General features: G+C 34.9%; 1 protein-coding gene across 2 annotated transcripts in view; it reads left to right on the top strand.

The window, feature by feature from the left end:
• The window catches only part of TCEA1 (transcription elongation factor A1), a 39,607-nt gene extending 30,468 nt beyond the window's left edge, over positions 1-9,139 (top strand). Inside the window, exons 9-10 of one of the 2 annotated variants that reach the window (XM_026516473.4) lie at positions 5,712-5,783; positions 7,543-9,139. In XM_026516473.4, coding sequence (XP_026372258.1) covers positions 5,712-5,783; positions 7,543-7,551 — 81 coding nt within the window. In that variant the 3' untranslated portion in view covers positions 7,552-9,139. Of the gene's footprint in view, positions 1-5,711 lie in introns of both variants that reach the window. The other variant, XM_057307859.1, reaches the window with a different exon arrangement.
• The last annotated feature ends 5,528 nt before the right edge of the window (positions 9,140-14,667 follow it).

The following is a 14,667-nucleotide window of genomic DNA, read 5'->3' as shown; positions in this document are numbered from 1 at the left end:
GGATTAAGAAGATGTGGTCCGTATATACAATGGAATATTACTCAGCTATCAAAAAGAACAATTTCTTAACATTTGCTGCAACATGGACGGCACTGGAAGAGATAATGCTAAGTGAAATGAGTCAAGCAGAGAAAGACAATTATCATATGGTTTCTCTCATTTATGGAACAGAAGAACTAGGAAGATCAGCAGGAGAAGAAAGGGATGAAGAAAGGGGGGTAATCAGAAGGGGGAATGAAGCATGACAGACTATGGACCCTGAGAAACAAACTGAGGGCTTCAGAGGGGAGGTGGGTGGGGGAATGGGATAGACTGGTGATGGGTAGTAAGGAGGGCACGTGTTGCATGGTGCACTGGGTGTTATACGCAACTAATGAATCATCGAACTTTACATCAAAAACCAGGGATGTACTGTATGGTGACTAACATAATATAATAAAAAAATATTACTATAAAAAAATTTAAAAAAAAAGAAAGTAGAATTACTAAACTATATATAAGTTGTAGGAAGGATTTGCTTTTTTTTTCTTTTTAATTTTTAGTAGGTATCATTTTCTCAACATTAAAAATTCAAAAGGTACAAAAGATTGTGAATGGAAAGTTCCCTTCCCACTTTTGCCTGCTAACTTGGTCCCACTCCCTGGAGGTAAACCAGGTTACTTGTTTGTTGGGTGGCTTTCTATGTGTTTTATGCATACACATGCAAATATGAATATATTTTTGTTTTCCCTGTTTTTAAATTTATTTTTTTATATTTTCTAGTAATCTCTGTACCCAATGTAGGGCTCAAAACTAACGACCCCAAGACCAAGAATTGCTTGCTTTTCTGAGAGAGCCAGCCAGGCACCCCTGTTTTCCCATTTCCTAAACACATGTGGTAGCACATTATATAAACTTCTGCCTCTTTTAGTTTTTAAAGGTACATAACAGTCCCATTTTCAGATATGTTCTATTTAACCAATCCAAAGTCCTCTGTCTTTTTGAAGTCTTTCATTTAATCATAGTTATAGATCTGATATTTCAGTATTTTATTTTGGGAAACTATTACCACTGACAGTCATTAAAATATATTAACATACGAAAGTGGCTTCAGAAATTTCTGAGTTTGGATTACTCTTTTTTTCTCTTGATTAGGAAGAAAAATCTCAGCAATAAAAATTCTGTCCTGAAAATCCTGCATAGTATTAAGTATTAATAGAAAGACATTTAAAAGCCAAAGCTTCTTTAAAACATTTGAAGTCAGGGTGCCTGGGTGGCTCAGTTGGTTGAGCGTCTGACTCTTGATTTTGGCTCCCGTCATGATCTCAGGGTCCTAGGCTCAAGCCCCTGTTGGGCTTGTGCTCATTGTGGAGTCTGCTTGAGGTTCTTGCTCCCTCTCCCTCTGCCCCTCTTCCCTTGCTCACTCTCTCTAAATAAATAAAGTCTTTAAAAAAAAAACACCCATATGAAGTAGAAGTGATATATTTACATAATCAGCTACAATAAAAATGTTTCTTTTAATAGAAAGAACCTAGTCTAAAGATGAAGTCAGTATGATTTTCTTAGAATCAATTCTGTCAATAGAAAACTGCCGAAGTTGGCAAAATAACAGTTATAATTAAGTTTGACTCTTAGTTAACATGTACCTACCAGGAGATCAACATTTTTCCCAGAGAGCAAAAAAGTTCCTCCTTTCTAAGTACATTTAGGGCCCTAGTTATAAATACATGAGAATATTTCAGAAAGATTTTTTTCAAACCATTTTTATCTGAAGACCTTAAATAATTTGCAGAATGCTATTCTTTTAAGAGTTCCTCTTCTTTATCTCCCTTTGGGCTTTTGAGTTAAAAATCATGTTGATGGTTGACAAGTATTGTGAGCTTCTCATCTTTGAGGCAGTAATATACTGGATTTCATCATCCCACACTAAATTTAAATAGACCTTATTCAGAATGCAATATTGTTGGTATTCAGGTTCTTGCCTTCACCCATCTTCTTCATATCCCCCATAACTTAAACCTAAGAATAACCTTTAATAATGTGCTGTCAGCTTCATTCAGGAATGTACGGTTGAAAGAAAACCTTCTGTCTCTGGGACCTTGTTTTCAATAATTCTCAGTAGAGAACTTCAGAAGTCTATTATAAATTGATACAATTTTTAAAAAATGATACTAGCTTATTTATTATTATTTTTTCCTGAGTTCTCTTTTTTGTTCTAAAAGTTTTAGTTGTGGCAAAACACACATAACCTAAAATTTACTACATTAACCATTTTTCAGTATACAGTTGAGTAGTAGTACATTCATAATATTGTGGCAATCTCCAGGACTCTCTTTCTCTTGCAAGACTGAAACTCTATACCCATTAAACAGTAACTGTACATTTCCCTAGCTCCTGGCAACCACCAATCTCTGAATTTGACTACTGTAGGTAGTCAAAGGGATAAGTGGAACCACATAACAGTTACTCGTCCTTTTTTTGTCCCTGGCTTATTTCTGATACCTGATCTATTCTAAGGTAGTAATTAGAAGCACAAAGAAATGTGTACAGGTCAACATAACTAATCATCAGGGAAATGCAAATTAAAACCATGTGATGTTCATAAATGGTTGTCCATATTATAGCATGTGTCAGAATTTCCTTCCTTTTTCAGGAATAATAATAATAATCCACTGTATGTATATACCACATTTTGTTTATCCATTCATCTGTTGATGGACACTGGGTTGCTTCCATCTTTTGGGCTGTTATGAATAATGCTGCTATGAACTTCTGTATACAAATACCTCTTTGAGACCCTGCTTTCCATTCTTTTGGGTATTTTCTCAGGAGTGGGATTTCTGGGTCATAAGAGCTTTTTTTTTTTTTTTTTTAAATAATGATTTTTTATTATATTATGTTAGTCACCATACAGTACATCCTCGGTTTTCGATGTAAGCATAAGAGCTTTTTTTAAAAAATTTTTTATTTTTTAAGAGAGGGATGGTGGGGGACAGGCAGAGGGAAAGGGAGAGAGAGAGAATCTTAAGCACGCTCCACACCCAGATCCCACAACCCTAAAATCATGACCCAAGCCAAAATCGAGTCAGACACTTAACTGAGCCACCCAGGCGTCCCTATATTAGCTGTTTTAAGGCAATGTAAAGTACCTATTTATAGAAAAATGGAAAACAGAAAAATATGAACAAAACATTTAAAATCACCCATTAATCTGCATTCAGAAAGAACAGTGGTCAATATTTTGGTGCCTGCAGTGTTTTTACAAAGTTTTTCTAATCTAGTTGTAGCTAAATACTGTAAACCATTTTTTAAAAAAGATTTTATTTATTTATTAGGGAGAGAGCACCAGCAGTGGGGAGAGGCAGAATGAGAGGGAGAAGCAGACTCCCTGCTGAGCAGGGAGCCTGGTGTGGGGCTCAATCCCAGGACCCTGAGATCATGACCTGAGTTGAAGGCAGAGGCTTAACTGACTGAGCCATCCAGGTGCCCCTGTAAACCATTTTGTGTACAGTTGACCCTTGAACAACACGGGTTTGAACTGCATAAGTCCACTTAACACACAAATTTTTTTAACAGATACTTGTCCAGTACTGTAACTGTATTTTCCTTCTGATTTTTGTAATCACATTTTCTTTTCTGTAGCTTGCTTTAAGAATTCAGTATGTAGTAGGTATAACATACAAAATATGTATTGATTTCAACAGTTTGTGTTGTTGGTAAGGCTTGTAGTTAACAGTAGGCTATTAGCAGTTGCGTTTTGAGGGCGTTAGATGTGGATGTTCAACTGCATGAGGAGTTGTTCAAGGTAGAACTGTACTTCTTTTCACTTAGCTACTATAATAATGTAGACATTTTCCTTTAATTGTTTAAAAAACACCCAAAAACTTTTGCAGACATCTTCATAGCTGTATAATATTCCATCAGATGGGTATGCTCTTATTTCATTATTTCCCTGTTGGATATTTAAGTTGTTTCCAGTGTTTGCGCTATTACAAATTACACTTCAAACATCCCTGTACACAGATCTCCCACTCCCAACTTTATGACGAATAATTGACTTATAATTGGATGTTTTTAAAGTGTACAGTGTGATGATCTGATACACATATATGTTGTGGAATGATTACCAGGATCAAGATAATTAACATATCCATTACCTTACATCGTTAACTCTTTTTTGGTGTGTGTGGTAAGAATGCTTAAGATCTACTCTTAACTGTAGTCACTATGCTGTATATTACATCCTCAGAAATTACTATTTTTATGTTTGAAAGTTTATATCCTTTGACCTTTATATCTCCATTTCCTCCTTCTCCCAGCCCCTAGCAACTACCGTCTGTTCTCAGTTTCCGTGAAATCTGCATTTATTTATTTATTAAGATGCCACATATAAGTGATACTGTACAGTATTTGTCGTTCTCTGGAATGTTTTATTTAGCATGCCTTCCAGGTCCATCTGTGTTGTCTCAAATGGTAGGATTTCCTTCTTTTTTATGGCTGAATAATATTCCATTGTGTGTATATATCACAGTTCTTTATCCGTTCTTCAGCTGAAGGACATTTAGATTGTTTTCATATCTTGGCTGTCATGAGTAATGCAATGAACATGGGAGTGTAGATAACTCTTTAAGGTATTGATTTCATTTCCTTCAGATATATACGCAGAATGGGATTGCTGGATCATAAAGTAGTTGATTTTATTTTATTTTTCATGCTGGCTCTTTTTTTTTATTATTATTATTTTTATTTATTTATTTATTTATTTTAAAGTCAAGTTCTCCCCCCAACGTGGGGCTCAGACTCACAACTCCGAGATCAAGAGTTGCATGCTCTACCAACTGAGCCAGTCAGGCACTCCTGTGTGGTAGTTTAATTTTTAATTTTTTGAGGATCTGCCATCCTGTTTTCCGTAATGAATATACCAGTTTACATTCTTACCAACAGTGTACAGGAGTTCCCTTTTCTCTACATCCTCAGCAATATTTGTTATCTCTTTTTTATAATAGCCATTCTGATAGGTGTGAGGTGATAATTCCTTGTGGTTTTCATGTGCATTTCCCTAATGATGTTGATCTGTACATAGGTCTTTATTTGTGTTTCTATAAATTACCATCTTAGACTATATCAGATGTCAAGTTCCTAGGTCAGAGAGAATGGATGTTTGAGGCTCTTACCTTGTTGCTGCATTTTAGCAAGGTTGTGACAGTTTATATTTTTCAGAATGAAATATTCATAATTTTTATGTCTCTGCTAATTTATAAGAGAAAATTGACATATCTTTTAATTAACATTTCTGTGCTTCTTAGTGATGATGAAGTTTTTAATATTTATTAAATATTTATTAATATTTATTTATTTAATAATTTTTAATATTTATATTATATTTACTAACATAATATTTTAATAATTTATTTAATAAATAAATATTTATTAAATATTATATTATTAAATATAATATTATGAAAAGTATGTGTGACTTTAGATGGTTTTCCCACCTGTTTGGGATAAATTAAACATGAAAAGACAAACAAGGAATGACTTAGGAAAAATGCAGTTTTGAAATATGTGTCCTTTTGACATTACTTAGCTTATTTGAACTTGTTTCAGGCTCTTATATGTTTTATCGTGGTACTGTTTTGGTTGTTGTATATCTTAATGTAGAATGTTCTTATTTAGGTCAGACTTTTTATAATATTATAAAAAGTAATATTTTTCACTTGATTTTGCTGCAGGTACAAACTCGTAGTGCTGATGAACCGATGACAACATTTGTTGTCTGCAATGAATGTGGAAATCGATGGAAGGTATATGACACTTTCTTATATTCATATTTTACCCATTTATAATAGATTTCTTCATGTCTTTTCATAAGACTACCTGCATATCTAAATATATACATTTGCTCATGCTGCCCAGTAATATGGAAGTCCATGACAAATCATTTGTAAAGGAATATGCTGTATTGAACTCTATTAGAAATTAGGAATGTTAACTTAATTTTCCTGTCTTCATATTGTTTTGGTGCAGGAGTAGCAAGATTGTATCTTAACTGCAGTTACTGTATCATAGTCTTATATATACTATACTCATTTAATTGCTTTGAGTCTGGTACTTCCAGAAACTCTGTCTTCATAGATTTGGGGTATTACTTGTCTTCATAGATTTTGATTCTGGAAAGATTACCTTGCTGAAATCCAGCAGGATGGTTTTAGTGTTTATTTTAGGAATTAACAGATGAGCACTGTTATCGTTTGGTAGGCTTTTCACTGAGCCTTCGTATCGCCTGTGAACTCTTGAATTAGCCCCACACAGGCAAGTGTATGTTATTTAAATGATCCCTTCTTGAGTGATTTTTGTGAGCCACAGAAATATAATTTAAACTTGGGAGAAGAATTACACATCACTTCTGAGACCATTTTTATTGTTAATAGAGATGGGGATGCCACGGGTGTTTGGTTGGGAAGGCTCATGTGGTAGGAATATAGTCTTTGGAGCCAAATAGGTTTTGAACTCTGCTTCTTATCATTGGTGAACTGTAATTTTCTCACATATTAAATGTAAATAATATCTACATCACAGGCTGTGGTGAAGAGTACAGATAATATATTTTAAAAGTGCCTGATAATTGTTGGTATTCCAAAAATTCTGGTTCATTTATTAGTTTTTGTGAAGCTTGTGTGATTCTTCTTTTTTTTAAAGCTATACTTAGCTTTAGCCCTTTGGTGATTATTTTGAATTATTTACCTAAGTTAAAGCATTTTTTGAAAATCAGAAGTGAATTAAAATCTAGACAGTGGGGGAATATCCTCCACAAATATGGTATGGGACTTTGGCCCTAGACAGTATTTTAGGGATTGAGGCCAGTACCCATTTTATTATATATAAAGATTTAGTTCTGAGCTGGGAAGGTTACTGATATTAAGAGTGTCATCATGATTTGAAACAGTGTCTCCTATCCTGAGTTGGTAGAAGTTTTTTACATTGGTTAAAGACAGGGAAATTCACAGTTAATTTTTTTTCGGTCCTATTGAGCAAGTTTGGCTTTTCCAGATAGCTCTTAGATTTATTTCACATAATGGATGATGATGATGACGATGATGATGATTTCTGTTATTATTGGGCATATTGCAGTTTGTTTTGATACAGACAGTGTGCAGCATAGTTCTGACATAGTACTTCTTGGATTTAAGAAAGTTCAACTTAATGTAGAAAGCTAATGCCTAAGGGTGACTTACTCTAGAAGTTCTAGTTTGGAATTCATTTTTTTTTCCAATTCATTTTTTTTTAACCTAAAAACATTAAGAAGAGGGGTACTTAATAAAATATTTTATACTATTTCTTCAGTTATATATTCCTACTGATTCTAAATTGGAAAAGTCAAACACTTAGGATAAGTGTCTGTGTGCAATATAGCATCTGTTTCAAAAATGCCTCTTTCATTAGCAGCTTATATAAGGTGTATACTGTATTAAATGGGGGCGGGGCACACCCCATTGTCTGTATTTAAGTGTCTCACGAAATACTTCTCTCTCTCTCTTTCTTTCTTTTTTTTTTTTTTTACAGTTCTGTTGAGTTGGAAGAAATGGCAAAATGTCTGGACCATTAAAAAATGGATTTTGTAATTAGCTTTAAAACTAGGCCAAGCATATAGTTTTCCTGCAAATCAGATTTTTTAAGTAACATACCTCCCTTGGGTTAGTCTTGGTTTTTGACATAGCATTCCTTCCTTAAATGCCTTCTGTAGTTTCAGATCAGTAGGGAGACCACATAATAATTGTATGGTATCTGTTTGAAAACATTTCTTTTCAGTTTTATAGTAAGTTGATATTAAACTTTTGTCAAGTTAAACTTTTGGCAATTTATTTTACCTTTATTTTTCTTTTAAAAGAAAAATGTACCTTAACTTTTTTACAGTCCAAACATACACAGTAGAAATATTATTCTTCTCAGTTAATACATAAATGGAAATTACATTTTTCCCCCCATATTGGCACGTACCTGCAAATAGTAAAGGAGGAGAAAAGGTAATATAAGTTTATCAAATGTGGTGTGTATTCAGATAATACTTGACCAGCTTATCTAAATTGTACATAATATTTGAACTAGCCTATGAGATTGATCTTAATTATTATGTTCACAAGTCTGGGATAATTAGATATTATTTTGCATTTGTAACTAACCGTGATAATCATTTCATGTAATTTCTTGTACATGCTTATGACTTGTTCTTAATAGATTTTACTTTTGGAAACATGACTTTGTTGAAATCAGTTTGGTTTTGTTGTTTATTTACCTGTTTGACTTTGTAGTGTATTTTAGTTTTGCAGAACACTGTTGTAGCTTAGTAGGTTTTTCATAAATCCCAGCATAAGCAAAGAATGAAAGCTTCTGACCATTTTTCCCCTCATAGGAAGACATATCTGGGAAGAAAATATTAGCATTTTAGTACAGTAGTTACTATAAACAGTTATGACTTGATTTTGATTTGGAAATCTTTACTGACCAAGGATTAAGTTTAAGGACTATATAAATCATTAAACCTGTGGTCTTTCCATATGGAGGTTGGTAGAATATATTTTTGTCCTGAGTCAAATTGCTCTTTTTCTGTTAGACAATGAATGAGGTTGTTCAACAGACTGAATATATGGGCTATAATGCAGTTGGTTTTACAGAACAGATCTTATAATTAAATTTTATTTTTTACATGTGTACCATTTGTTTTGTTAGGAATAAGAAAAAATGTTTCTAACATAGGTTCCTAAGGGTACACTTTCACTAGCACATCTTAAAGGCCACTTTTACAAAGGCCACATTTTATCATGCTAAATCTATTCTATCAGACTCCTATAGGAAGACTTCAGTACATGCTTTGCACTCCCCTTTGCTCCCTTTTCCCATTTTTAAAATGCAAATCAATTTGATGTAATACAGAAAGCAACATTAAAGGTCCATGTTAGGACCCCATATATGAGCATTGGCCCACTGGTACCATCCTGTCTCTACTTTGGCATTTCACAGATTAACCTTTATCACTTGAAAAATAAAGTGCATTTTTGGAAGAATGAGTTTTGGAAGAATAAAACTAAAATAGTCCCACTTTTAAATTAAGTGATCCATTTTTAAATTTGTAATTCAATAAAGTTTCTTGTTATTAAACATGTATCACATTTTGTCATTTTATTTAGATATTGACACCTGCTCTACCTTTTGTTTCAAAAGTTCTCTCCCAGCTATTAAGGTGGTTATTTATTTATTTATTTATTTATTTTAGAGAGTGTGTGCATGCGCGGGTGAGCGGGGAGGGGTTTGAGGTGGGGAGAGAGAGAGAAAATCCCAAGCAGACTCAATGCTGGGTGCAGAGCCCAAAGTGGGGCTTGATTCTATGCCTGAGATTATGACCTGACCTGAAATCAAGAGTCAGATGCTTAACTGGCTGAGCCACCCAGGTGTCCCCAACTAAACACTAAGGTGTTTTTAAAGGATAGTTTTAATTGAGTGATGCCTGCCTAGTTTTAAGTAAAGACTAGTATTGAGCAGTAGTACAGAACATGTTTTTCTTTTCTCTTTTCCTGGACTCCTGGTGAGGGAGGCAGGGGTGGTTCTCAGTAGAGCGTCAAGCACATCCTGTGTGTGCCCTTAACATAATATGAGAGACCACATAGTCTTAGTAGTGAAAAATACTAGCCAGTTGTAAAGTAATGGGAAGTAAAAGTAACTGTGTTAAATGAATATATGTACATGAATATACATTAAATGAATTTACAGAAGAATTAAATGAGACCTATGTAGTGGGAGTTAATGAACGACCATCCTGGGAAAGCAGAAAATAACCATCTTTGTTTTCTAGCTTAGAGGTGATGAGCATTGGTTTACAAGTTTTGCTAAGCCATGGCAAAAGTTCTGAAGTACTTTGTTTTAAAGATTTATTTATTTATTAGAGAGAGAGAGTGGGGGAGGGGCAGAGGGAGAGAGTCTTCAAGCAGACTCCTCACTGAGCGTGGAGCCTGAGGCGGGGCTTGATCCCACCACCCATGAGATCATGACCTGAGCTGAAACCAGGAGTCGGACACTTAACTGACTGAGCCACCCAGAAGTTTATATATAACAAATGGAGAATAACTTTAAAGTATTAACAAGGTACCAGAAGAAATAGGCTATTCACTTTGAATTTTTGAAGGTACACAGTGATTGTTCTTAGAGATTAAAGTGTAATTCAAGGATTTGAATTGAATTTACTTCTCAAATAAAAACTGCAGTTAGAGTGTTGTGGTTTAAAGAGTTTTAATCAACAATTACTCTTCTCCCTCCAGCCCTGCTCATGCACACACACACACACACACACATTTAGCTGTAGAAAATTAGCCATTTAAGAAGAGTTGAATATCCCACTGGGAAATGTGATGTGAATAGTCACTGACATAAAAACCGCATATTGTCAGTTTAAAATAAGAAGAGCAGCAGCATTGTAGATGCTGCTTCCCAGTAAATAAGAGTTACTCATTGACAAGTTCCTAGGTAGTAATGGAAGAATTAGGTTGCAGAAAAGTTAACTGAAGTCAGTCGAAAGTAGTAAGAGACGTGTGTTGGAAGAATCTCATCACGTGGCTTTACTAGATAACCAACAGCTATAACTTAGTAAAGATGGAGCTGGTAAGTTTTTATGGGAAACTTGTTCACTGTTGTATCTTTAACACCTAGAAGCATACTTGTCACATAGTAGGTGCTCATGAAGTAGTTTTTCCTGGTTGTCTTTGTATTTGTGCATTACATTTGTTCTTGACCATATAGGGGCTGAGATGTTAAATAATATTCCACGTGTTGAGGACCTGCAGAAGCAGGATAGGTAACTACTGGTTGTCAATGTTTTAGACTCCCATCCTTAAAGGAAGAAATGTAATGAGGTAGAGTCTTGGGAGATCTCTTTTGGTACCTTAATTCTGCAAAGTGATGCAACAGTTTTATTATTAACTGAAAAAAGGTTTTTTTTGTTTTGTTTTGTTTTTTGTTTTTTTCAAATGGACCTGTGTACACCTGTACTTGTTTACCCAGCTGGTGGATGGTAAATGAAAGCACACATGACTACCTCAAATGAGTTGTTCTGATTCCTCCCCCTGGGTGCTATAAAAAGACAGCTAATTATTATTTTTCCCCCTTAATGCATGTCTGCAAAGATAGCAACATTTCATATGTGACCTGCCATATAGTCAAGTTAAATTAGCCCAAGTGTGTCCAGAATTAGAGGACTGAGCTGTTTTGAAATAAAAGAGTTTTTTCAAACCCTTAAATATGGTTTACAGTATGTATCCAAATTACTTTTGTAATAATGCCATTTGAAAGTACAGCTGATGTAAAATAAAAAGCAAAAACCATGAGAGCACTGAATGGAATGGCTTAGCTCTACCTTTTGTCTTTTTGGCAGTAGTTCCCAAGTATTTTGTCTGATTCATTTAGGGAATGCCTTGTCACTTCCATATGGCCTTGGGGGGGTCTATCATTCACTGTCCCACTCCACCCCATGCCCCTTCCGAGGGATTGCTCTCTGAAAGGTGAGAAACGCCGTTCTCTACTGGAAGAGCTAAACTAGCAGGAGCTGCATCTGGGGCTTGCTGTACCATTTTGCCCACGATATGCAGAGTCCCTCTGTTTGTGATGAAGCTGAAGGCTGCTGAGATGGAGAGAAGGTCTGGATAACACTCAATGTCTGGATTTGATCGTGCTGAAGCAAGAACTACCCTGGGCTTCCTACTTATGAAAGCCAGTCAGTTTCCTTTGTGTGTTAAGCTAGTTTGAGATAGATTTCTGTAACAAGGAAGTGAAAAAAATTCTTTAAATCCTTAATTGTTTTGGATGAATATTTAAATTGGATAAATGTAAAATGATTCTAAATAAAAGTACTGCTATTGGAATATCAAAACCTTTGAGAGTACTACTAAGATTGCCAGGTAATTGCAGAAGCAGCATAAGTGATCTGGAAGGGCAATTAAAGTCACGGATAATTTATCAGCCTGATTTATCTCAGGATTGTTTCAGTAATCTGTCCATTATGTCCCCTCTTAATGATTGCAGCACTAATCCTGTTTTATAATTCTCAAAACATGTCTGTAAGACCAAATGCTCAATCCTCTCCCTGTTAAAAACTTTATTTATTTATTTGGGGGGTGGGAGGGTCAGAGAGAGAGGGAGAGAGAATTACCTTAAGCAGGCTCCATGCCCATTATGGAGCCCGACACGGGGGCTTGATCTCACAACCCTGAGATCATGACCTCAGCCAAAATAAAGAGTCGGACACCCAACTGAGCCACCTAGGTACCCCACTCCCCATTAAAAACTTAAAAATTTGAAATATAATGGACATACTGTATTAATTGAGTGTACAACATAATGGTTCAATATAAGTATATTTTGCAAAATGATTGTCACAATAAGTAGTTAACATCGCTCACCACACATAATTACAATACTTTTTTCTGATGGGAACTTTTAAGATCTACATTCTTAGTAACTTTCAAAATATACGATACAGCATTGGTAACTAGTCACCCTACTGTTAATTTTTAAATTTTTTATGCTTAAGTAGATAATTACTTTTTTACTCAGACTTCTCATTCTTTGGCTAATCAAGTTTTAACTTCTGCTTTTCTTATAGTTAATATTTTGCTTATTTGCTTTTCCAGTGTATTTCTCTGGGACAGTTAATTCAAGTCGATAATTTATAATGTCGATAATTTATAAGGCCGCAACTTCATATCCCATGAGATTAAGTTGGCATTACTCAGGAAAAATCCTGTTTGGTGACTGTTGTACTTTAGATAACTCAAAATAGAAGTTTTTGCTTACGCACATGCCAGGAAAGAAAGCTTAGATGGTTTAGCTCCCAACTTAGTAACTAGTAGAGAAAAAAAACTGGCTGTCTAAGACAGTAGTAGAATTTTTATATATGAAGGCTGATTTTTATTTTTTTTAAAAAATTTTTATGAAGTCTGATTTTTAATAAATGTCATGTTTAATAAGAAAAACTCCTGAGCCTTCATGAGTCATGAGGGCAGAGGGGATTGGTTAAGGCTACTTTTAACTACCACCTATGAAACTGGTTTTATTACCTTTGTCTTTTGGGTCAAAATCATGAACTAAAAATGATCTCCCTGGTTGTGTAATTTTCTCTACGTCTCTGTGTTTGTGTGTATGTGCTCATATTGGCTTTCTAGTCCTCTGTCCTAGGGAATCAGCATTGCATACTGTTTAAGAGCACAGGCTTTTGATCCGTCCAGATTCAAATCCAACTACCACTTACTAGCTGTGAGACTTGGACCAAGGAACTTCTCCTCTGTGAAGGGAAACACCATCCTACCTTAGAAGGGCCAAACAATAATTTGTAAAGACCTTGAAACAGTACTCAGCTCAATCAATTGAATTTTTTTTTTAGAATGGCGTTTAAAAAAAACATTTTTTAAAAAAAATTAAGTAGTCTCTGTGCCTCATGTGGAGCTCGAACTCATGACCTCAAGATCAAGAGTTGAATGCTCCACCGGCTGAGCCAGGCAGGCGCCCCTCGAATGGCCATTATTAATTAACATAAATAGGCACACATACGTATCTTACAATTTGCTTTTTTCCTTTAACAGTTGATCTGAGAACACTCCCTGCCAAGCATAAAGATATGTCGGATTATCACCATAGAGCAGTTTGTGGGCATATATAGCATTTCCTTTGAAGACTGTTCCCCTGTGGGTAGTTTTTGTTTTGATGTAGGATAGATCCTTAAAAGTTTAGCTGGCTTGCTAATGGATATGTACATCCAGAATGAAAGATATTGCCAGATTGCTTTCCAAAAAGTCAAACTAGTTTACCTACCTGTCAACAGGATATAAAGGCCCATTTCCTGATACCTTTGTTAATACTGGATATTATCAAACATTTTGGTTTGGGCAAATCTAGGGAGCAAGAAGTAACTACTATCCTCTTGTTTTAATTCAAGTTCGTATGATGATCTTTTTGTATTTATTATGCTCATCTTTTCTTGTTTATAGCCAGTTGATTTCTTCTGTTAATTCTGTTTTTATTGTGTCTTTCCTTTTTAGTCTATAGAGTTGTCTTGTTAGTTGGTAGGTACTACTAACCCATCTGCATAGTGATCTTTAGCGTGTTTTATAGCCTGATGTTTGTGTTTGAATTCTTTTTATGTTGTCTTTGTGGCACAGAATTTAAATTTTTTTCATATAATCCAGTCATTAGTATTTTATGGTTTCTGGGTTTCATGTTTTGCTTAGGAAGACCTTTTCCATCTGAAGTTATAAAAATATTGCCTACGTTTTCTTCCAATATTCTTATGATGTTCTCTTTTTAAAAAGCTTTTAGATCTTTAAACAGTTTGGAACTTACATTTGTTTATATATCCATTTTTTTCCCAAATAGAGCACCATCCATCCCAACAAAATAAGCTCTTCAAAGTTTACTTAAGAATTCTTAAAAACCTTAGAATTGCGTTCAATTTGTCCTTTTGGAGCTGCCCCAGGATTCTTTCATATACATAGATGTCACCAGCGATTTACCCACCAGATTGGTTTTGTAGTGGAAGTGAGCTCTGTAGCCACGTGGGCTGTGATGATCTCTTTCTGAGATGTGACACATTGCAAAATAAATTTGGAATGGAATTTTTGTTCTAGAACTATGTTCATGCTATAACTCTCC

This window comes from Ursus arctos, unplaced genomic scaffold (genome assembly GCF_023065955.2).
Source record: "Ursus arctos isolate Adak ecotype North America unplaced genomic scaffold, UrsArc2.0 scaffold_6, whole genome shotgun sequence".
Taxonomy (NCBI): domain Eukaryota; kingdom Metazoa; phylum Chordata; class Mammalia; order Carnivora; family Ursidae; genus Ursus; species Ursus arctos.
Note: the sequence above shows the minus strand (reverse complement) of the source record. Positions and strands in the feature narration are given on the sequence as shown.